Source organism: Mustela lutreola, chromosome 9 (assembly GCF_030435805.1).
Source record: "Mustela lutreola isolate mMusLut2 chromosome 9, mMusLut2.pri, whole genome shotgun sequence".
Lineage (NCBI taxonomy): Eukaryota > Metazoa > Chordata > Mammalia > Carnivora > Mustelidae > Mustela > Mustela lutreola.
In genome coordinates, this window is record NC_081298.1 from 23146670 (window position 1) to 23171681 (window position 25012).

A 25012-nucleotide genomic window follows, 5' to 3' on the forward strand; every position below is an offset into this window, starting at 1 on the left:
TGTTTTTAGATTCCACATATAAGTGAAATTATATGGTATTTGTTTTTCTCTGTCAGACTTTTTTCACTTTTCATGATACTTCCTAATTCTATCCATGTGGTCAAAAATGGCAAGATTTCATTCTTTTTTATGGCTGAGTAACATATTATTGTGTATATATATATATATATATATATATATACACACACACACCACATTTTCTTTATCCATTCACCTATGGATAGCCACTTAGGTGGCTTCCATATGCTGGCTACTGTAAATAATGTTGCAAGAAACTAAGGGGTGGATATGCCTTTTTGAATTAGTGTTTTTGTTTTTTGGGTATAAATACCCAATTCTTTGGATGCTTTAAATAAACTCTTATTCTTTCCCATTTCAGAACTCTCCTCGAATCTTCTTTACCTTTCTCATCCCCCAAGACTTGCTGAGAAAATAGCATATTCAAAGTGACTTGCCATGGCCAGCTTCTTTTCATCCTTTGGGTCTCAGCTTACATGCCATCTCCTCAGAGAGGCCTTACCTGGTCATACTAGCTAAAGTATAATTTCCCATGTTATTCTCAAGGTTAGTTTGGTTGTTTCCCTCAAAGCACTTACCATAATTGTTAAATAAGTCTTAATTACTTTATTTTTTCATTGGTTTACTAGACTTTTGCCTTGCCTCCCCAGCAGTCTAGGAGCTGCACAAAGCCATTATCCACACCTGTCTTGTAGCCAGCACATAGTGAACATTCATCTTTGCTAACTGAATGACAAGAAGGAAGTCCTTGGACATCCTGTCCCTCTGCTCTCAGTCAAACCCGGGGAGCTTCCACCCCCACCTTTCCTCCTCTACTGCTCTTGGATACAATGGAAGGGGTCCTCCAGCCAAGGCCATTCTCTCCCACCTCCTCAAGAAGCTCCTTGCATCCTTGATTTTTTCTTCTGTATCTTCACCTTTACAATAATTTCCTATCAATAGGTAAAAGATATTCTCATGAAACCACCCACCCGTCAGAAACCCCAAAAGTTCTCTTCAGGCCTCAGGTCAGCCCATGACCACCCTCTTGCCCTGACTTTCAGGATTCAGCTTAACACTCTTCTGTGTTCCTCTACAACTCTTTCTCAGGCTCTTTTTTTTTTTTTTCGGGAGCCCTTATAATGTTGGGATCTCCCAAAGTCTTTCCCCCCCTCACCCCCCAACTCCCCCACTGACAAGGGGAGGGATTCCCACGGGGGTAGAGTCTGGAAAAGTTCGGACAACGGGGCGCTGAGGAATGAGGCTGGGTGAAGCAGAGCAGACAAGGAGAGAGCTGAGAAAAGCCCTAGGCCACTGGTCAAGGAGGACAGGTGCTGCGGAGAGGACTTGAGCCTCTGTGACGTGTCTTTGGGGTGAAGACTGGAGAGACCGGGAGGCGCGCGCCCGGAGAGGCAGCCTCGCGCTCAGCTAAGAAAAGCGCGCGCTCGTGAGCGCGGCGGCCTCTGTACGCTTGCGCCGGCGTTGCCGGGCACCCGCCGGCAAAAGAACGACATTGGCAAGGGGTGGGGGCCGCGGGGACTCCGGAAGGCCACCCTTTACCCGGAAATGGTTGTACAGGAACATGGCGTTGCTGGTGCGAGTCCTTGTGAGTGAAGGAGTAATTTGCTGCGGTCGCCCGCTGGGCCCCAGGGTTGGAGTCGGAGAGGGCAGGGCGGGAGAAACTGGAGGAAAGTGCAGGAGGGGAGTTTGTGCGGCAGCGAGGCTACGCGGCCGCCTTCTCAGTGGGGAGACTGAGGCAGCGTCCTACTTCCCCCTACCCTCTGTTTGGCTGTGACGTCCCCCTCTTTGGAGGTGGAAGAGAATGACATAGGACCTAAATTTGGCGAAGTTGGCTTTTTTAGTCACCTCATGCGACCGCTTTCCCGCCGGGAGAGGCAGCACGTGGGGGCACTGATTGGAGTGTCTTGAGACCTGGGTTCTAGTTTCTGTTCTGTCACTGATGCCCAGTGTGACCTTGGGCGAGTCACTTTCGGGTCTCGGTGTCCCGATGGGAAAAATGAGGTCAGTCTGCAGTCCTTTTGGTTTTTGAGGTTCTCTGGGTTTTGTCTCCGAGATAGTAAGACGATTTATAACTGTACAGTTAAGTGGAATACTATTTTAGGTTGTTAGGTTGAGAGCTGCACGAAACTGGGCTCATATCTGTCGTTCTGACTGCCCAGCACAGTGCATGGCACATCATAGGTGTTCAAGAAATATTTGTTGAAGGAAGGAAGGATTACTAGGCTTTTTAGCAGTATTTTTTTTTTTTAAAGATTTTTATTTTATTTATTTGACCGAAAGAGAGACAGAGAGGGATTACAAGCCAGGGGAGTGGGAGAGGGAGAAGCGGACTTCCCTCAGAGCAGGGAGCCCGATAGGCGCTCGATCCCAGGACTCTGGGATCATGACCTGAGCCGAAGGCAGCCGCTTAACAATTGAGCCACCTAGGCGCCCCTAGACTTAGCACCCTTATGGGAAACTACTGCCCTGTGATTCAGTCCTTATTCTTCTAGCATACTCTGACATCTGGGAATTCAAGGAGAAAGAACGTGGTTGCAGGAAAAGGTTAGGAAGATACAGAGCTTAGTTACTAATCATTGAGGGATGGGAGGGTTTATAATTTTAGGGAATCTTCCAAAAATTGTTTTTTAGAGCAGACACTTTCTGCTCTAAGAAAAAAATCTGTTTTTTAGAGTAGACACTTTCCATTCCTGCCTCGGGCTGTCTTGTGAGTTGCTATTTACACCTAACTTTTAAATCTTATATATGGTTTGCAAGGACTGCAGTTATACCTCTTGTATTTCTTGTCAGCCTAGCAAAGTGCAGTACTCTCTATTGCTGATCAGTAAGTCTTTGAAGAATCATAGCTCATTTAACTTACAGAAAGATTCATTTGGTGAAGTAATTGTTGATGCAGGACAGAGATTGATTCAGATTTGAGAACTGTTGGAAATGGCAACTAGGATGTCCTTACTTAGTTTTCAAGGTGGATATGTCAGGAAAAAGATGAAAAGTTTATTGAGCTGTACATCTGAAATGAACACCTTGATTTGTCTTGGAAGTTATTGGCTGCCCCAGATATATTAAATATTCTTGTCCCTGAGTTTGTGGACTGTTGCAGGTTTATTCTTAGGTGGTAGCATCCATTGAAACTGCCTAACTGGCCTCTGTTAGTCATATTTTTTTCTATGTATTCCTTTCTGTTCATCTTTTTAGATAAAAAGTTTAGGTAAGGAAGGTCCTTTCACTTTTTTAGGGTTTAAAATCACTTTCACTTTATACTGTGATTGTTTATAAAGTCCTCTTATATGATACAATGTGCTGCATGACAAAGCCATGGACTAGTTGAAAGTGGCAGTAAACATGAAAGCAGCAGATATTTATTGATAACCTATTCCGAAGAAGCATCTTGGTTAGGTACTGAGGAATTCATAAATACAGGAAATCTACCTGTCCAGGAGTCTGAAGAGCCTCGGTCGAAAGCTTGGCTCCATTACTTACTATGAGTGTGACCTTGAGCAAGTCATCTAATTTCTCTGAGCCTCAGATTTTCTTAAAATTTTGATAGGATTGATCAGAAAATCAGTTGATACAGGTGACATTTAAGTGCTTTTCTTCCCTTCCTTTTACTTTAGCAACTGTTTTTAGAGTTTACTACATTTTAGGGACTATCCAAGGGACTGAGGATGAAAAACATAAACCTTTCTCTGAAGTGTATAATCTAATTAGGAGAGGCAAAAAAGAGAACAACTAATATAGTACTTGAAATGCTGTGAGAGAAGACTGTACCAGGTGCTACAGGAGCAGAGTAAGAGACACCTAACCCAGCTTGAGGATAAGCATCCGTTGGGGAGAGATGCCTGAACTAAATGAGAGTATTGGAGAATGGGAGAAAGAGCACAGAAAAGAAGCATTAGCTTATTCTACTAATGCCAGACAACCAAGAACTGTACATGAATCTTTGGCTTGACTAAGGGGTACTTATGGGGAAATGGCAGGAGAGGAGTCAGGGTCTTGTGTTTCAAGGTTAGGATTAGAGTTTTATCCTGAGGCAGAGGAGAACCTTTGAAATATTTTAAGGGAAAATTCATTTTTAATAGGGTTTTTTCCAAATATTATTTATTCATTTTTCAAATAGTTTTCAAGTTGAAAACATCCTGATCTTCATTCTCAAGTTGTTCTTAACACCTATAATATAATCCACTAAGGTACTTCTATAGGGTGAGACCCTGAGTCTTGCAAGTGGGCTAAGGAAGGAGATTTTTGGTGGGTAGGGGGTAGGTAAGCTGCACATGCGCACTGAGGGGTGTTTGAATGGTGTGCAACCTAATGTGAACTGATAGCAGGCCAGGGTGTGGGCCGATTTCCTGTGGTCCCCAGTTTGTGTTGGGCCCGGGTTGAGACTGGGTTCTAGGACAAGGTTACCCTCTCCCTGATCTTTTGTGACTTGTGCTGGAGATACACAGGTAGTCTGTGATAGTGATGTATATATATTACTTGGCATCATCTCTCATGCTTTGGATGGCATCTATGTCAACGCTTCTGTTTTTAGGGTGAAAATGTTTATTTTTAAAGGTTTTTTGATACATTTTTTTTTTTACTTAAATTTTTAAAGTTAATAATTGACATACAGTAAGTTGTACTTCTTTATTTATACAATTTGATAACTGTTAACATACATAGACACTTGAGAAGCTATCACCACAGTAAAAAAAATGAACATGTTTCTCCCTCCCCAAAATTTCTTTGTGCTCTTTTGCAGTCTTTTCTCCTGTTGTTCTCCCCCTGCAACCACAACTGATCAGGGGAACACTTGAGTTTCTTCTCTCATTTTCTGTTTTTATTTTTGAAATTTTTATTTATTTTTTTAAAGCTGTGGTCTTTTTAATTTTTTTTTTTTTTTTTTTTTAAAGTAAGCTCTAGACCCAATGTGGATCTTGAGCTCATGACCCTGAGATGAGGAGTTGAGTGCTCTACCAACTGAGCCAGCCAGGTGCCTCTCTTCTCTCATTTTTTAATTGAAATTTTAAAATTGTATCTTGAAAATATAAAAAAGTAAAAAAAAAACCCCTCATCTTAGTGAACTCTCACACCTGCTGTTAGATTTTTGCTTTAATAGATCCCTGTAGCAGTTGTGGATGGATCAAAGGGCTGAGGTTCAAGTCCTGAAGTCGGTCAGAAGCTACTCAAGTAATCCTGCAAGAAGTGAGGAAGGCCTATAGTAAGAGGGGAAGTGTGGTTAAAGAGGAAGGGATGATTTTAGCAGGTATTGAGGAAACTGTCTGCAGGGATGGGGAAAGGTTAGATATTGAGGGTGAGGAAATGGGATGTCTAACAGTGAGTCCCAGGTCTGCCTTGGATGACTGAGTTCATAGAGCAGTGTCCTTTACTGAACGTATCCAGCTGGAGAGGGTGGTGTTTTGCTGTTAGTGTTTGTTTGTAAGTAGCTGGAGAGTTGGTGTTCAGGAGAGCGTAAGCAAGCTGAGATAAAAGACTGTAGTTGAAATAAGATGTTGAGACTTCCATGGCAAGAATATGGATAGTTAACATTTTTAGGGCATTTATCAAGGTGCCCTGGGTAGCTTGGTGGGTGCTGTGCTGGACTCTTGATTTCAGCTCAGGTCATGATCTCAGGATCCTGAGATTGAGCCCCACGTAGGGCTCTGCACTCAGTGGGAAGTCTGCCTGAGATTGTCACTCTCCCTCTCCCTCTGCCCTCCTCGCAGCCCCGTGCATGTACGTATTCTCTCTCTCCCTCCCTCCCGCTCTAAAAACAAAAAAAGTTTGACATTTATAGGGCGTTTATCATGTGGTAAGCACTCTTAAATACTTTATATATGTGAATTTACTTAATCCTGAAAATAGCCCCCTGAAAAGGTAGACACTGTTGTTTTCTCCATTTTAAGATAAGAAATTTGAACCCCAGAGAAGTAGTATTCCTACAACTTTCTCATTCGTTTCTCCTTAGTTTTTCTCTTCTTTCTCTTCTGCAGCAGTGGGTTTAGGAAGTTCAAACACTGCAGTTGCTGAGTAGCTCTAGCAGAGGAACTGGACACTTGAGCAGTGCAGGGCAGTGGGACTCGTTTATGGTTTTATCTAATAGTTACCTTTATCACCACTGGGCATAGGTGATCATTTTTACTTTCTTTGACAGTAGTAGAAATTGCAGAAAGCCACTCTGTACTTAAAAAAAAAAAAAGATTTATTTATTTATTTGAGAGAAAGAGAGAGTGTGTGTGTGGGGCAGGGTGGGGAGCAGAGGGAGAGAGAAATTCAAACAGGCTCTGTGCTGAGCACAGACTTGGATTCAGGGCTTGATCTCACGATGCTGAGATCACAACTTGAGCCAAAACTAAGAGTTGGACACTTAAGTGACTGGGCTACCCAGGTGCCCAGTACTTATATTATATTTTGTACTTATATTTTTTAATTGTAGTAAAATATACATAAAATGTACCATTTTAATAATTTTTAATTTTACAGTTCAGTAGCATTAAATACATTCACATTGTTGTGCTGCCATCACAGCCATCAATCACAGAACCCTTTTTATCTTGCAGAACTGAAATTCTACCAATTAAATGATAAATTACCATGTCCCCCTCTCCTTACCCACTATTCTTTCTGTCTTTATGATTTTGAATATTCTAGGTACTTCATATTAGTGGAGTCATATGGTGGTTATTCTTTTGTTACTGGTGTATTTTACTTAGTATAATGTCTTCAGGGTTCTTCTATGTTGTAGCATATGTCAGAATTTTCTTCCTTTTTTTTTAAAGATTTTTTTTTATTAGAGAGAAAGAGAGGGAGAGCAAGCGAGCCTGAGAGAGGAGAAGGCTAGAGGGAGAAGCAGACTCCCCACGGAGTTGGGAGCCTGATGTGGGATTCAATCCCGGGACTCCGGGATCATGGCCTGAGCTGAAGGCAGTTGCCCAACCAACTGAGCCACCCAGGCATCCAGAATTGCCTTCTTTTTTTTTTTTTTAAGGCTGAATAGTATTCCATTGTATGTATAGACCACAGTCTGTTTATCCATTTGTCTGAGGACAGACACTTGGGTTGCTTCCATCTTTTGGCTATTCTGAAATAGTGCTGCCATGAATATGTATATCTCTTCAGGTCCCTTTTTTCACTTCTTTTGGGTATGTATTCAAAAGTAGATGGGGCGCCTGGGTGGCTCAGTGGTTGAAAGGCTCTATCTTTGGCTCAGATCGTGTTCCTGGATTCCTGGGATCGTGTTCCTGGATTCCTGGGATCGAGCCCCACATCGGGCTTTCTGCTCAGCGGGGAGTCTGCTTCCCCCACTCTCTTTCTGCCTGCCTCTCTGCCTACTTGTGATTTCTCTCTCTGTGAAAAAAAAAAAAAAAAAGATCTTCAAAAGTAGAATTATTGGATTTTATGGTAATTCTGTGTTTAATTTTTTGAGAATTTGCCATTTTATATTCTGCAGTAGCTGCAATGTTTACATTCCCGTCAGGAAAGCATAAGGCCTCTAGTTTCTCCACATCTTTGCTAGTGCTTATTTTTCCTTCTTTCCTTCCTTCCTTCCATAGCGACCATTTTTTTTTTTTTTTTTTAAGGAGTGCATAGGAGTGGGGTGGGTGAGGAGGGGCAGAGGAGGAGGTAGAGAGAGAATCTTGAGCAGTCTCCATGCCCAGTACAGAGCTTGATAATAGGGCTTGATCTCCCAACCCTGAGATCTTGACCTGAATAAAAATTGAGAGTTGGACACTTAACCGACTAAGCCACCCAAGCACCCCCTTAGTGGCAATCTTAATGGGTGTGAGGTGATGTCCCATTGTAGTTTTGGTTTACATTTCTCTAATGATGAGTGATGTGGAACATATTTTATATGCAAGCTGGTCATTTGTGTAAATGTCTGTGTGACTCCTTTGCCTGTTTTTTAATTGAGTTTTTCTTTTTTTTTTTTAAGATTTTATTTATTTATTTGTCAGAGAGAGAGAGAGAGAGAACCCAAGCAGGCGGAGCGGCAGGCAGAGGCTGAGAGAGAAGCAGGCTCCCCGCTGAGCAAGGAGCCCGATGTAGGCCTTGATCCCAGGACCCTGGGTTCATGACCTGAGCCGAAGGCAGTGGCTTAACCAACTGAGCCACCCAGGCATCCCTCTTTTTTCTTTTTCTTTGTTAAAATTTTATTTATTTATTTGTCAGAGAGAGGGAGAGCACAAGCAGGGGAGCAGAAGGCAGAGCAGCAGGCTCTCTGCTGAGCAAGGAGCATAATGTGGGAACTTGATCCCAGGACCATGGTCATGACTTGAGCTGAAGGCAGATGCTTAGCCAGCTGGGCCACCTAGGGATCCCAGTTTTTTTCTTTTTAATATATTCTGGATTCAGTCCCTTATCAGATACATGATTTGCAAATACTTTATCCCATACCATGGGTTGTCTTTTTACCTTACTGATAGTATTTTTTGATGCACAAAAGTTTCTAATTTTGATGAAGTCCAACTTAATTATTTTTTCTCTTATTGCCTGGGCTTTGGTGTCATATCCAAGAAATCCTTGTCAAATCCATTGTCATCATCTATATTTTCTTGAAGAGCTTCATAGTTCTAGGTCTTAAGTTTAGGTCTTTGATCAATTTTGAGTTAATTTTTGTATGTGTTAAGGTTTTACTGTGGTTTTTGTTATTTTCTTTGTGTTTGCCATGGGAATTACAATTAACATCTTGATTTATAACAATCTAGTTTGAATTAATATCAATTTGATTTCAATAATATATAAAAACTTTTATTCCATTTAGTGCCATTCCTTCCTGAGTCCCTCATGCCCTGTCATCAAATTATATATTTATACATCGTGTGCCCATCAGCATAGATTTACAATTACTCTTTAAGCAGTTCCCTTTTAAATTAAAAATAAAAATGGAAATAAAAATAATTATAAACAAAATATATTTATGATGTATTTTTTATTTTTCTAAATAGTTAATCTTTATCAATGTCCTTTATTTCTTCATGTGGATTTGAGTTTACTGTCATGTCAGAAGTCTCATTTCAGCCTGGTGTTTTCCCTTTAATATTTGCTATAGAGCAGGTCTGCTGTTGACAGATTTTCTTAGTTTTTTTTAAATCTAGAAAATCTTTATTTTTCATCCCACTGCCTCCTGACTTCCGTGGTTTCTGAGAAGAAATCAGCTGTTAATGTTATCAAGGCTTTCTTACACATGTTGAATGGCATTCCTACTTTCAGGATTCTGTGTTTTTGTCTTTCAGCAGCTTGATTATGATATGTCCATTTACAGATCTCTCTGAATTTATGCTACTTGAGTTAGTTGAGCTTCTTGGACTTCTAGATTGATGTTTTTCATCAAATCTTGGGATTTTTTGGCCAGTATTTCTTCAGATATTTTTCTCTTGTCCTTCCATTATACATATGTTGGTACATTTGATGGTATCCCATAGCTCTCTGAGGCTCTGTGAAATTTTTTCATTCTTTTTTCTTTCTGTTCCTTAGTCTGGATAATCTCAGTTGGCCTATTTTCATGGGCACTGATTTTCTCTTCTTCAAATCTTATGTTTAACCCCTTTAGTGAAATGTTCATTTTATTCTTTCAACACAAGAATTTATATTGTTTATTTAATTTATTTGACAGAGAGAGAGAGAGAGAGAAAATGCACAAGTAGGGGAAATTGCAGGCAGAGGGAGAGGGAAAAACAGGCTTCTTTCTGAGCAAAGAGCCTGACGGCTCAGTCACGGGATCCTGGGATCATGACCTGAGCTGAAGGCAGTTGCTTAACTGACTGAGCCTTCCAGGTGCACCAAGAATTTTTTTTTTTTTAAAGATTTTATTTATTTATTTGAGAGAGAGAGAGGGATGGGGGTCACAAGTAGGCAGAGAGAGAGAGAGAGGGAAGCAGGCTCCCCGTCGAGCAGAGAGCCTGATGCGGGGCTTGATCCTAGGACCCTGAGATCATGACCTGAGCTGAAAGCAGAGGCTTTAACCCACTGAGCCACCCAGGCGCCCCAAGAATTTCCATTTTTTAAAAAAATAATCTCTGTTGATATTCTCTATTTGGTGAGATAGCATTCTTATACTCTGCTGTAGTTCCTTAGACATGGTTTCTTTTAGATTTTAAACATTTAAAATAGCAGGCTCCAAGTCTTTGTCTAGATTGTCTAACATCTGAGCTTCCTCAGGGACAGTTTTCTTTTATTTTCTTCTTCAGGGACAGTTTCTTTTTTTTTTTTTTTTTTTCTTTTCCCAAAGATTTTATTTACTTATTTGACACAGAGAGAGATCACAAGTAGGCAGAGAGGCAGGCAGAGAGAGGGGGAAGCAGGCTCCCTGCCGAGCAGAGAGCCCGACGCGGGGCTTCATCTCAGGACCCTGAGATCATGATCTGAGCTGAAGGCCGAGGCTTAACCCACTGAGCCACCCAGGTGCCCTGCCCCAGGGACAGTTTTTACCATTTTTTCCCCCTTCTGTTTCTTTACATGTTTCATACTTTTTTTTTTTTTTTTGTATGTTTGTTTTTTGTTAAAACCTGGACATTTAAAATAATATAGTATGGCAGCTTTGGAAATCAGATCTGTCCTTTCTCAGAGTTTGTTTATTTTTTTTCTGTTTAGTGACCTTTCTGTATTAATTCTGAAACGTCTGTATTCTTTGTTGTGTGGTCTCTGCTTGGTTAGCTTAGTGGTCAGATAATGATTGGAGACTTCCTTAAATACTTGGAACCAGTACGTCTCCTGGTTTTTGCTGAGGGACTCTGTGCACATGTTGGGGCACGCTGTTCTGCCAGTCATTTAATATCTCTGTCTTAAACTTCACTTTCTTCTTGTGCGGAGCCTCAAGTTCAACCAGAGTTCTCAGGTCTTCACCTGTTCATGTATACAGCTCTGTGCATATGCATGGCCTTCAGATTCCCAGGAATATGTCAGACGTTTTCAAAGCCCTGATGAGCTCATTCTCTTGCTTTTCCTTTTAAGCTTTTTTATTAGCCTTTTGTTTTCCCCAAGTAGTATCCACTACCTCAGGCAGCCATGAAGTTAAACAGTTGCCTCTATTTGTTTTCAACCAATACTCCTGGGGAAACGTTTTCATATTGGAAGAGTTCCAGGGCACCCTTGCAAATGAAGTCTTACAAAGAACTACTAACAGATCAAATATCGCTAGTGCTTTGCAAATAAGGCTTTAAGCAGGGCACTTGGGTGGCTTAGTGGGTTAAGCCTCTGCCTTCAGCTCAGGTCGTGATCTCAGGGTTCTGAGATCGAGTTCTGCATTGGGTTCTTTGCTCAGCTGAGAGCCTGCTTCCCCCTCTCTATCTGCCTGCCTCTCTGCCTACTTGTAATTTCTCTCTCTCTGTGTCAAATAAATAAATAAAATCTTTAAAAAAAAAAAAAAGGCTTTAAGGAGCATCAGCCCCATTCAGAAGTCAACTTTTCTCCAGAGAAGATTAGTTCTTTTTAGTGAATATTGCTATTTAGAAGCCAAACCTGGATGCTAGATGTAGTCTGCTTCCAGGACCTATTAAGACAAGGTTAAGAAGTGTATGTAAGTACATACATATACATAAACACACATCTGTTTCTCTATTTATATATACATAACAAAAACCCATACTAATTACTCTAAAGCCATACTAGTACCATAGGGTTTATTGTACTCTTCGTCTTTTCATATTTGTTAACTCCTTTCTTTAATAGATAACCCTTAATATATATAATAATTAATATATGTTAATTATTTGCTCAATCTTAGTACATTTACTGATTTGCTCAAATCTTTCCTGGACTTAATCTTTTAAATCTAAGATTGGACACCCCCAACAAAGTGGGAGAAGCAGAGTATTCAGTAAGTATGGACATTCTCTGCTCCTTCTGTCTGAGTAAATACCCTTTTATAACATGCCACTTTGTAACTTGTAGGACAGTTTGCTCAGGTAGTGTTTATCTTTGAGATTATGGAATTGAATTAGTTTCCATGCTATTGGGAGTACAGGAGCCAGTGGACATTTGCAGAGTGGATTTGGTGACTGTGGTTGATCTTCATTATTCACAGATTCTATATTTTTGAATTCATCATGCTTGCTAAAATTTATTTGTGATCCCAAAATCAATACTCATGGTACTTTTGTGGTCATTTACGGATTTGTGCAGAGGAGTTAAAAATTTGAGCTGTCACATCCAAGTTCCTAGCTGAGACAGATACTCTAACTTCTTATTTTAGCTCTTTTTTTTTTTAAAAGATTTTATTTATTTATTTGACAGGGATCATAAGTAGGCAGAGAGGCAGGTAGAGAGAAAGAGGGGGAAACAGGCTCCCCGCCAAGCAGTGAGCCCAATGTGGGGCTCAGTCCCAGGACCCTGGGATCATGACCCGAGCCGAAGGCAGAGGCTTTAACCTGCTGAGCCACCCAGGCACCCCCTTATTTTAGCTCTTATAGTGTAAACAAGTACCCTCTTCCAGGTTACTTAATGGCATGTGTTTTTGCATTTTTGTGCTTTGTTGGTGATTTCCCTGTTGTTGTTGTTTAATATTTTCTTTATTTATTTGACAGAGACACAGCGACAAAGGGAACATAAACAAGGGGAGGGGGAGAGGGAGAAGCAGGCACCGGGCCAAGCAGGGAGCCCCATGCGGGGCTCAATCCCAGGACCTTGGGATCATGACCCAAGCTGAAGGCAGATGCCTTATGACTGAGCCACCCAGGCTCCCCTGTGATTTCCCTGTTCTTTTTTTTTAACTATAAATCTTTATTTTTATTTTTTTTTATATTTTACCTATTTATTTGATAGACAGAGATCACAAGTAGGCCGAGAGGCAGGCAGAGAGAGAGGAGGAAGCAGGCTCCCTGCCGAGCAGAGAGCCCGATGTGGGGCTCGATCCCGGGACCCCGAGATCATGACCTGAGCCGAAGGCAGCGGCCTAAACCACTGAGCCACCCAGGCACCCATGTGATTTCCCTGTTTAATATGGCTGCCAAATGTTAGTGCCATCTAGTGCTGTCTGGTATTGCTAAGTGCAAAAAGACCGTGATGTTCCTTACAGAGAAAATTTATGTGTTGGATATATTTTGTTCAGGAGTGAGTTACAGTGCTATTGGCTATGGGTTCAATTTAATGAATCAACTACATATACATATATATAAAATAAGCTGTCTCTAAGTAGAAGCACACAAGGTTATATATTGATTGGTTGATGGAAATGGGACCAGAGGCTTGTAGGAACCTAAGCCTGTATTTACCGAAGGAGTGATGGTTCAGTATTGACTAAGTGTTTGTGTGCACTTGACAAAACAAAACTATGGGGAATAGGAAAATGGATGCCATGTAAAGCCTTTTCTAGCTCATGAGTAAGCTGAGGAAAATACTGTGTATCTTAAATACCACATGGAGCAAGAGGCTGGTCAGCAACAGACTGATTATAGTTGAAAAATTAGTCTGTCCAAGTATTTTGAAATACAAATGTAAAATCACCTGCAATTTTCAATACTCACAGAAAATAAAAACGTGGAACCCGTCTAAAATTTTGGTTTTTGAAGCATTGATGAGGCAAAAGACAATAAAACTGGTTCCCATTTAGTTGTGGTGTATATATTATCCTAGGTTAAAGCAGTAATTTTAACCATTGGAAATGGCTACAAATGTTTTCCTAAACTTGGGAGTTGAGGTTTGCTAATTGTTATAAGCCTGATATCAGTATCTGTAAGTGGGAGAGAAGTACTTTCACAGTTTTATATTTATAAATGAAGAACTGGGAGAGGTATGGAGGAAAATGGACCGAGTAGAGTCAGTAGAACCAGTACTTGGAATCTGGGGATACTGCTTGAAGCTAATGAACTCATGGGTTGGGTAAGAGGGAAGAAGAGGAACTGACCAGAAGGGGATTAGGTTGTGTGGGGAGGAGCACTAATTCCCAAACCTGGGAATCTGAGTCAGGTTTTGGAGCTGCTGAATGGAGAATACAAGGCAGGGTATTTAAATATAAAGTTGAGTCTACAGGGGTCCAGTTGGTAAAGATCAGGTAATCAAGTTTGACTAAAAGGGCACTTGGAGGCACTGAGAGCTTTTGAGAAAGGGAATAGCAGATTCAGAACAGTATTTTAAGAAAATGGTTCTTGTTGCTGTGACAGTTTGCTATGGAAGGAGAAGCTTCTGCACATAATTCAGTAACAGTTGTTAAAATGATGCTTTTGTGTGTGTTTTAGAGTTCTTGAGGTGCTTTTACAAATGATCCTTGGAACACGCCTTTGGGGTAGCTTTTATTATTCCCACTTTACATTAGGGAAAATAGAGGTCCAGAATGTTGAGTAACTAGTTCAGGGTCACACAGCTATTTAATAACCATCTTGGAATTCATATACCCTTCCTGCTGTACCTCAGTTTCAATTAAGGGTTTGAACAAGAATTATTGTTGTAGGATTGGAAAAGGAAAGAACAGAGCTGATTGCGTCTTTCTTCTAATAAGAACTGATTTAAAGTGTTGGCATAAAACCAAGTAGAACCAAAATTAAAGAGAAAAGTTTTGTTGACGTGGGAAAAAATATGATGAAATTCTTCAGAAAATCTTTCAGAGTTTTTATTGTTCCTACATGTAACTTCCCTTTACTTTTCTTCCCCTGCTCTGGACTTAAATCTGCAGAAGTTTATCCCATATTTACATTTTTAGGAAAGGAAGATCTAACATTGAGTGATTCTGGCAAATGATTGTTAGTAAACAAAAAGCCAGTAACTGTGTCTTATTTAAATATTATCCCAGCAGATCAAATCTCAGCTGAAATAAAATATTAGAAGCTTTACTTTTCATTCAAAACATAAGGGGTTGTGAGTGGTCTATTAAAAATAGTTATACAGGGATGCCTGGGTGACTCAGTGGGTTAAGCCTCTGCCTTTGGCTTGGGTCATTATCTCAGGGTCCTAGGATCCAGCCCTGCATCGGGGCTTCCCCCTCTCTCTCTGCCTGCCTCTCTGCCTAATTGTGATCTCTGTCTGTCAAATAAATAAATAAAATCTTAAAAAAAGTTTTAAAACTATGAGACACTTTAGAAAGCATCTCTAGGTTTAAAATTCCTATACGTTTTTCTACATCTTACCCCTTCCTGCCTACTCGGGAGGAAATGGAGATTCACATTCAACTTACTGTTTATTTGGACATGCTGCAAGGTACATTTGTTGATTTTTCTGAAGTTCTGAGAAGTAGGGAGTCCAAGTACATGGCTCTTTCCACAGTACGATACTGTGTTTTATTGTTTCAAGACTAGATTATAGAGTGTTAGGGGAGACTTTGGAGATACTCCCTTTACCCTTTCATCCCATAAATGAGCTTGGATTCTGGAGTTGGGCTACCTGGGTTCAAATCTTAACCCTATCATTATAGTAACTGTTTATCTTTTAGAGAGAGGGCGTGTGCACGTGTGTGTGTGTGTGTGTGTGTGTGTGTGTATGAGTGGGGGCGGGAGACAGAGGGAGAGGGAGAGAATCTTAAGCAGGTTCCATGTTCAGCATGGAGCCTGAGGTGGGGCTCGATCTCATGAACCTGAGATCATGACCTGAGCCGAAGGCATGGTCATAGTGATCCCACACTGCTTACTGTAAAGGGATTCTGTGAAGATCAGACAAGTCAGTGTTTATGAAAAGGCATTGTAAACGCTTATTTAAATGATAATCTAATTGTGAAATGCCTGAAGTCTGCTTATTTTGTTACATTCCTGAGAGGGAACTCATGTATCCTGGCTTGAGTCAGCCATTACTAGAGTTGTTTTGGTTCATAGATCTGGAATAGGTAGGGGTATATCTTCCTTAGAGAGATAAGCATGCGGAGTTTTAGTCTTGTCTTATTTTGGAAGTTCTCTTTTCTTTTTTTTTTCTTTTTAGAGATTTGTATTTATTCATTAGAGAGAGAAAGAAGAGAAGGAGAGAGCGTGAATGGAGAGAGGGACAAAGGGAGAGGGAGAGGGAGACGCAGACTCCCTGCTGAGCAGGGAGGCCTGCATGGGGCTCTATTCCAGAACCCCGAGATCATGACCTGAGCTGAAGGCAGAGGCTTAACTGCTTGAGTCACCCAGGGACCCCGGAAGTTCACTTTTCATGTACCCTGTTCTGGGAGGATTTTTAAACTTCTATACATGGAGTGGGATAGAATTCTTGACATTTTTTTCTCTCTCTAGAAGAACCGGATTAACATTTCCCCATGGGTTCCAGTATGCAGCCGATTGGTACCTATGTTGTCTACACAGGGACAGTGGGGCAGGGCTCTGTCTGGTACTTTCCAGGTAAGGTTTGTTGTTTCTTTGCTTGGTATGAAAACCTTAGTGTTTATTTGCAAATGTCATATATTTATAGATTAGCCAAACAAATTGTGTGATGGAAAAACCTCATGAGACCACTTCTGGGTCTCTGTGGTGCCAGCTCAGGACTGATTCCTACAGTATGGTGTCTAGGGCGTTGCTTCTAAATACCCCAGCAGTGGAACTTAGCCTAGGATACCATGCTACAGTCTGATGATTTTTACTGTTGGGAATGTTTCCAGATATTCACCTCAGAGTTAACTTCAGTTTTCTCTTTGCAGCCACATTGTGCCACTTTTATTTGGGGTAACAAATGTTTCTTTTCTTTTCTCTTTTCTTTTCTTTTCATGAACACAAAATCCAAGGAACAATTATTTGAGGCCTTAGTTTACCATTGACCACATGATTCATTACCTTAGACCCTCTTTGAGAGGTTTTTCTCCTGATTTTTGTTAATTATACAAATAATTTAGTAATAAGGGAAATAAAAATCATCCATGACCTCAAACTTGAAAACATCTGGTTTTTTTCCAGTCCTTATGTGTGCGTGTGTGCTAATTTTTTCCTTAGATACCTTAACAAATAACCACAGAATTTTATTTTCTGGTGCCCTTTCACTTATTAGAGCAGACATTATTCATGTTAGGTAGATTGCATAATTAAATTTTTTAATGGCTACGTGTTATTCTACTTACTTAGGCCGTGTTTGATATTAAAATCACTTCCAATTTTTTTTCCATTATAGGCTTAATATAGTTACCATTTTCTTGATATATAGTTTTTAAAATTTTTAATTATTTATTAAATATAAGTTACTAGGAGGGTGTACCCTGGGTTGATGAGTATGAGCTGTTTCTTTCTCCATAAGGTTGTTTTAATTTATAGTGCCATCAGCAATGTATATATAGGTAGTCTTTCATTATTACCACCTCTGAATTGGGTGTTTTAAAAAAATTTAAACTAACTGGGTAGAAAATATTGTCTTGTTTTGTTTTGTATTTCTTTATTTATCTGTCGGGGCTAAACATTTTTCTGTGTTTACCAGTTGTAGTCTAGTTTTTAAAAATCATATGCTTGTATCATTTCTCCATTTATCTATGGGAATTTATTTTTCTTACTAGTCTATGTGAATTCCTTCTGTAGCCACTAACTTCTTCATATTTGATGTAATTAAAAATATTTTTGATAAAAAATTGTGTTATGTAATTTATTTATGTAAATATGCTAAAACAATTTAAAATAGTATAATTCCCTCTAACTAGTGTGTAAGCTTTTCCCTTCTGAGGACACATTTTGTTTGTGCCTGTACTTCCTGGGCTTCTTACTCACTTTGGCACAGAGTAGGCGCTAAATATATGTTGAATGAATAAAGAATATGTCTGTACAGAGGAGGCATTCTACTTTATGTAGTCATGGAGCTATTTCTTTTCAGAGTTGAGGTATGTTCTGTTACTCTTCGTGCATTGGAAAATTTTAATGAAATTTATCATGGAGTTCTAAGTCATTTGTTTTTGTGTGTATATGGGTGGGGGGAACTCATCATGTGAATCTCAGACTTATGTCTCATTCTTTGAATCAATAAACATTTCTTGAGTACCTAGTATGTACCAGGTACTGTATTAGGTTCCGAGACAGCATTATAGCAATCATCCATGAAATAACTTAGGGTGGTTTATCTCATGCTGACAAGAGGTAATTTCAGCCAGTATAAATAAACTGAACATTTTGTTGTGCCTCATTGGCACATTTTCCCACTTTGAGGACCCCTGGTTGGAAAAATCTGGTTTTCTTCAGGTACATGTCTGACAGGGAGACAGATTTAGCTCAGAATGGAGAAGAACTTTGTGTTAATTAGAATTGTGGGGTCATGGAATATGTGGGCTACATTTTGACATAGTAAGTTTCCCGTTACTGGAAATATTCAGGCAACGGTTAGAAGACTTATGTGTTAAGAGCATGACATAAAAGAATTCATTGGTTGAATGATAGTATCAAATGATCTCTAAGGTAATGTCCAATGCTGTAATCCTGTTAATATTTTCAAAAAGTTAGGGACATTATATTCTTATCTCTGTCATGCTTTGATGAGTCTACTTAAAAAACATTTTTTTAGGGGGGACTGGGTGTAGGTTAAGAGTCTGCCTTTGGTACAGGTTGTTATCCTGGGGTCCTAGGATTGAGCCCTGAGTTGGGCTCCCTCCTTCTCTTCTCTCTCTGCCTCTGCCCCCCACTCACGTTCTCACTCACTTTGCTCTCTCTCTCTCCCCAGTAAATAAATAAATCTTAACAAAAAAAAAAACCATAAAAAATCTTTTCTAAAATTTGAAATAAATTTACAGAACAGTTGCAAAGATAGTATGCTTATATTCCCTTCGCCTAGCTTTCTCTAATGTTAGTATCTCCTGTAACAATCGTGCACTTATTGAAATTAGGAAATTAACATTGATATTATACTATCAACTAATCTGTGTAACTTTTACCAGTCTTTTTTCCACTAATGTCCTTTCTTTGCTTCTTTAATTTCAGTTTGTCTAATATTTTCTTGTAATTAGGTCATACATTTTTGGCAAAAGTGATGTTCCCTTCTCAGTGCATGATTACAGGGGATATATGATGCCAATATGTCTTGTTACTGATGATGCTAACTTTGATCACTTGATTATTTAATTGGTGTCTGTCAGGTTTCCCTACTATGAAGTTACTATTTTCCCCTTCATAATTAATAAGTACCTTGTGAGAAGATATGAGGCTATGCAGATACCCTGTTTCTCAGCATACTTGTCTTCACTACTTTTAACATCTATCAGTGTTTCTTTTTGTAAGATATATAATATCAATTAATTAATTATTTTAAAAGTTGTGGTTCAAAAAACACATAGCATTAAATTTACTGTGTTAACCATTTTTAAGGATATACTTTAGTGTAGTGTAAAGTATATTCACATTGTTGTATGATGGATCTCTAGAACTTTTTCATCTTGCTAAACTGTAATTCTATACCCATTAAACACTAATTCATCCCACCCCACCCTTGGCAACCACATTTGTACTTTCTGTTTATGATTTAGACTATTTTGGATATATGTTTAAGTGGAATCATATAGTATTTGTCCTTTTGTGACTTAATGTTGCTTAGTATAATGTTCTTTTTAAGGTTTTACTTTATTTTTTTTTAATTTATTTGACAGAGAGAGATCACAAGGAGGCAGAGAGGCAGGCAGAGAGAGCAGGGGAAGCAGACTCCCCACTGAGCAGAGAGCCCAATGTGGGGCTCGATCCCAGGACCCTGGGATCATGACCCAAGCCGAAGGCAGAGGCTCAATCCACTGAGCCACCCAGGTGCCCCGCTTAGTATAATGTTCTTAAGGTTCATCCGTGTTGCAGCATGTGACAGGATTTCACTTTATAAAGGTTGCATAATTTTCCATTATGTGTATATACCACATTTGCTTTATCCATTTTGATGGGACATTTGGGTTGCTTCCACATCTTGGCTACTGTGACTAATGCTACACTGATGTAGTGTGCAAATATCTCTTCAGGGTCCTGCTTTGGATTCTTTGGGATGTATACTCAGAAGTGAGATTACTGCTTTATGTGACTGCTGTAATCGTTCCTGTGATGTTCGTGTAATGGTGATTTTCTGTTTCCATCATGATTACTATATTTATTGTTTGGAATTCTACTGTTTAAGGAAGAGCTGTTACTTCTCTATTTATTTATTCAGTTATTTATATCAGTATGATCTCATGGATGTTTATTTCCCTCTGAGTTGTAATTTGTCTCGCTTATTATTATTTTTGTTTATCAAATTGTCCAGGTTTGGCTCTTAGGGACTCCATCTTTTCTGTGAGCTTTCATCATTTTTGAACATTCTTTATTTCCTAGCACAAGATATTTCAAGTTCATGTTGTATTTTCTTTGCTTTAGCCCTGGATTCAGCAATTTCTTTAAGGAGCCCTGGTTCCTTTAACTGGAGAATAGTATTTGGAATGTTTGGAAACTCAGAGATTTGTGCTCAGTGCACAGAGCATGTGTCATTGACCTCTACTTAGGTTTTTTTTTTTTTTTTTTTTTAAAGATTTTATTTATTTATTTGCCAGAGAGAGAAATCACAAGTAGATGGAGAGGCAGGCAGAGAGAGAGAGAGGGAAGCAGGCTCCCTGCTGAGCAGAGAGCCCGATGTGGGACTCGATCCCAGGACCCTGAGATCATGACCTGAGCCGAAGGCAGCGGCTTAACCCACTGAGCCACCCAGGCGCCCTCTACTTAGGTTTTTGAAAGCAGCTTGATACAGGGGAAGGAAGATAGCTCTGAATATATGTCTAATCCTTTAATGAATTTTTCTTCTTTGGACCTTATTGTCCTCATTTCTAAAGTGGGAGAAAATTGTATCAACTTTGCAAAGTTGTGAGATAATTTGAGTAAAAAACATCAAGCATATAGGTGTGAGGCATATAGGAGATCTTCAGTAAATTGTAATTGCTGTTTTTGTTGCTATATGTATGTTGATGCTACTTGGGTAAATTTTATCCTCACTATATAAATTGAAACTTTAAAAAAAAATTGTCCTAAACTACCTCAAGTTGCAAGCTTTCCCTGGGTCTTAGTTTTCTCGTCTGTGAAATGAAAAGGTTGGACTTAGATCTTTGAGATTTCTTCCAGCTCAAGTGTTGTTATTCTGAGTTACTCCTTAGTTCTTCAGTTGCTTTTTCTCCAAGCTAAACAACCTCAATTCATTTTAACCTTTCCACTAGGACCTTTTATTCATCTCTTTGATCATTCCTGTGGTTCTTTTCTGGATCTTCTCCAGATTGTCCTTCTATTAAAAAAAACAAAACAAACAAAAAAAAAACACCTAAGTTTTATTGAGTGCCAACTCCATGCCCAGAATGATATTGAGCAATGGGACAGTATAAGAGGGACCGTTCGCTGGTAGAGCTTACAGTTTTGCTAAAGGGACCAGTTACGCATACCATGGTAGTCCAGAATTGCTGGAGTCCTTCCTTCCTTTCCTTTTTTTCCCCTCCTTTCTCTTCCGTCCCTCAGACCGTCCCTTCCTTCCTTCCTCCCTCTTTCAGGTCAGGAAGGTCTCTTTACTTTCAGAACCTTCCTGAAAGGGGGGAAAAAAAAAGGTAAAATCTTACATTTATTTTAATAAGGACTGCCTGTTTAAGAGTTTATCATTGGAGTTGTCTGGAACAGGTTCTGTTTCTTATGTAGTGAGTCTTTCTGTTCTCCATAAGACTATGAGCTGCTTGAGGATAGGGATTGTTTGTATCCTAAAACCTCACACAAAGACTAGCATATTGTGGGCATTTAATTAAGGTTGGGTGAATGAAGAATGTATACATAGCATAGATAAAGACAAGAAGGAAATAATAAATAACCATGTAAATGGTTGGGTTTGTTCATTCAACAAATATTTGAATGTTTCCCATATCCAACACCCTGTATTTCATTCTGGTAATATGTCTAGTTTCTACCCTCATGGATCTTTTCCGTAGTGGTGATAGGAAATAAGCAGGTTTTAGAGGTACATACTTGTACATTATAATGAGTACTGTGAATGAAATGAACAGGCTACTGCTAGAATAGAGAATGATGGGATTATAAGAAACTATTTTAGATAAAATGGTCAGAGAAGTCCTCTTTGAAAAAGTGACATTTGAGTATTTCAGGGTATTTTTTTTTTCTTTAACAAGAAGTTGTTTATTGGTATTTTTTCAGATTAAAGAAAGGAAAAATTGATGTCTTTAAAGGTCAAGGGAATCTTTTTTGGGGGGCAAGAACAACAAATTGTAAATGTGTGTATTTATAAATATGTGTAGGTATGCGGAAATTAGGTGTTGTTCTTGGTACTAATACTTAGGTACTTCAGTAGTTCAAGTAGTGTTAAATGTTAGCTCATGAATAATGGTTAGAACAGAAATAGAGCAGTTGGTGAGACAGTCACACAGGAATCCACTGCTTACTCCTAGAGCTATGGGAGAAGAGAAGGATCATGTAATCTAGTTAAAGAGAATTTGCCCCAAAGCCCAGCTAGTTGAAATTGTTGTCAGTTGTTTTTTTGTTTTGTTTTTTTTTTTTTAATATTTTATTTATTTATTTATTTGACAGAGAGAAATCACAAGTAGATGGAGAGGCAGACAGAGAGAGACAGAGGGAAGCAGGCTCCACGCTGAGCAGAGAGCCCGATGCGGGACTCGATCCCAGCACCCTGAGATCATGACCTGAGCCGAAGGCAGCGGCTTAAACCACTGAGCCACCCAGGCGCCCCATGTTGTCAGTTGTTTTTTGAACCTGTTTGAGTGCTTTGTGTTCTAGATAAACTATTATATTGGTGTATGTAATGTAATGGGAGGTGTTCTGTGATTGTTCTGTTTTATAAAGCCTGCTTAATACCTATGAATTAAAAGCACAAGTGTCCTTGGGACTGACTGGGAAAATCCTAATATTTTAATATCCTTATTTGAAAAGAAAAGTACATAATAACTCAATTAGAAATTCTGTTTTTCCCTCATTAGAATTAAAGAAAAAATCATTTCATTTCATGTTTTCCCTCTTTCCTTGGAATAAACCACTTCTGCTTCCTCACCCTTGTTTTGGTAAAGGTAATAAAACATTACTGAGAATTTGGAAACTGTTCCTAAATTCATCCATAATTCTATTAACTTAACAAAGTAACTCTTTAATTTCTATATGTTTCTTTCTAGAGATGCCCATATACATTCATGTGTCTACCTATAATCTTATACATATAAGTGTTTTCATGTTGCTAGCAATAATGAGCTTTAATGTAAACTCTGGACTTTGAGTGATAACGATGTGTCAGGGTAGGTTCATCTGTCATAAGAAATGTCCTGTGTTGCTGGGGGATGCTGGTAGTGGAGGATGTGAGTATACGAAGAAGGGGTTTATGGGAGTTCTCTGTACTTCTGCTCAGTGTTGCTGTGAACCTAAAAATGTTTTAGAACATAAAGTGTATTTAACAAATCTCAATGATTACCTGATTTTCTATTGAGTGACTTTACTGTAATTTAATTAACCATCTTATTGGACTCCCCCTCTTCCCCCACCAAGTTTTCACTCTTGTGAATAATGCTACACTGAGGCTCTCTTACATGAAGCTTTTTCCCCTTGGGAATTTATTTTCAAAACTGTATTTATTGGTCTTGATTTTATTTCCAACCTAATAGCGTTAATGGTGACTATTAAAGAAGCAATATATGTTAAGGCACTTAGCATTGTACCTGGCATATGATAATTGTAAATAGTGGCTATTTTATTGCCCAAGTGCATTTAAGTGCAATGAGAACATAAAAGGAAAGCAGTTCTGATCTGAACAACAATGATGTTGGTGATGATGGAAGCTTCTATTTATTGAGTATTTTGTGAAAGGTACTTTACATGTGTTATCTTCTTCAGTCCTCCCTACAACTGAGATTCAGTAAGTCGCTCATGGCCACCCAGCTTATACGTGGCAGAAGCAGGCTTTATTTATTTATTTTTTAAAAAGATTTTATTTATTTATTTGAAAGAGAGAGAATGAGAGAGAGAGAGATCATGAGAAGGGAAAGGGTCAGAGGGAGAAGCAGACTCCCCGCCTAGCAGGCAGCCTGATAAGGGACTCGATCCAGGGATTTCAGGATCATGACCTGAGCCGAAAGCAGTCGCTTAACCAACTGAGCCACCCAGGCGCCCCAGAAGCAGGCTTTAAACTTAAAATTGACTGTTAAGGGGCGCCTGGGTGGCTTGGTGGGTTGGGCCTCTGCCTTTGGCTCGGGTTATGATCTCAGGGTCCTGGAATTGAGTCCTGCGTCGGGGGGTGAGGGGGAGGTCTCTCCTCCACGGGGAGCCTGCTTCCTCTCTCTCTCTCCCTGCCTCTCTGCCTACTTGTGATCTGTCAAATAAATAAATTTTAAAAATCTGTTTAAAAAAAAATATTGACTGTTAAGAGTCTTTTCCCCCCCATCTACCACACTGCTGCCAATGTTTAGGTAGGTCTTTATTACAATTCTAGTTCCTAGAGTTGCCCCAGATTTATTTAGTTCCAGGTTTCCAGGGCCAAATCCTTTTATTTATTCAGGTATCCAACAGATGTTTATTGAGTACCTACTGCATACCAGACACAATCTTAGGTGCCCATCTCGGATTCTTTTCGTGATCAGATCACCAGGACCTAGGTTGGAAGGATTCTATGATCTTTACTTTGAAGCAACTCTTCTCAGAGTAACCATCCAAGTGAATGCTCTCTGTTGCTTACATCTATTTTTTTTTTTTTTTTTAAAATCTCCCAGTGGCCTCAAATGAGCCAGTCCCTGGAATGTGGTGGATCAGAACAGATTCCTGGGATAGATGTTCAGTGGAGTAGGAAGTATCACACCACAAATAAGGTGAGAATTATTAGTATTTTCTACATTTATAGACTGCTTTCACACAGGTATTCTTATTTGAACTTTAGCAGAATTTTTAGCTGGATGAGGCAAGGAATTTTATTGAATACAGAAGGTGAGTCACATGGAAATGAAGTGACCTGCCCAAGGTCACAAGGATAAGTGACAGACCAACTGAATATTTGAACCTAAGGCTTTTGATCCTGTATCCTGTATTTCTTCTGTTGTACTTTCTTGCTTGGAAAACACTGTAGAGAAAAAGTTGTTACAGATTTTTCATATGTTAAAAGTAAAAGTAAATATTTTTATATGTTAAAACATACGTTATCTGTTTAAAGTATTTAACTTGGAGAATTTCTTATAGCCTGC

The 25012-nt window shown here is 39.4% G+C and overlaps 1 protein-coding gene across 3 annotated transcripts in view; it reads left to right on the forward strand.

Moving 5' to 3' along the window:
* Positions 1 to 1453: 1453 nt before the first annotated feature.
* LOC131807761 (ubiquinol-cytochrome-c reductase complex assembly factor 1) overlaps positions 1454 to 25012 on the forward strand; it is a 97652-nt gene continuing 74093 nt past the window's right edge. For 2 of the 3 annotated variants that reach the window (XM_059133412.1, XM_059133413.1), the window contains exons 1-3: positions 1454 to 1603; positions 16128 to 16232; positions 24548 to 24643. In XM_059133412.1, coding sequence (XP_058989395.1) covers positions 1580 to 1603; positions 16128 to 16232; positions 24548 to 24643 — 225 coding nt within the window. In that variant the 5' untranslated portion in view covers positions 1454 to 1579. Of the gene's footprint in view, positions 1604 to 16126; positions 16233 to 22367; positions 22533 to 24547; positions 24644 to 25012 lie in introns of those variants that run through there. The other variant, XM_059133415.1, reaches the window with a different exon arrangement.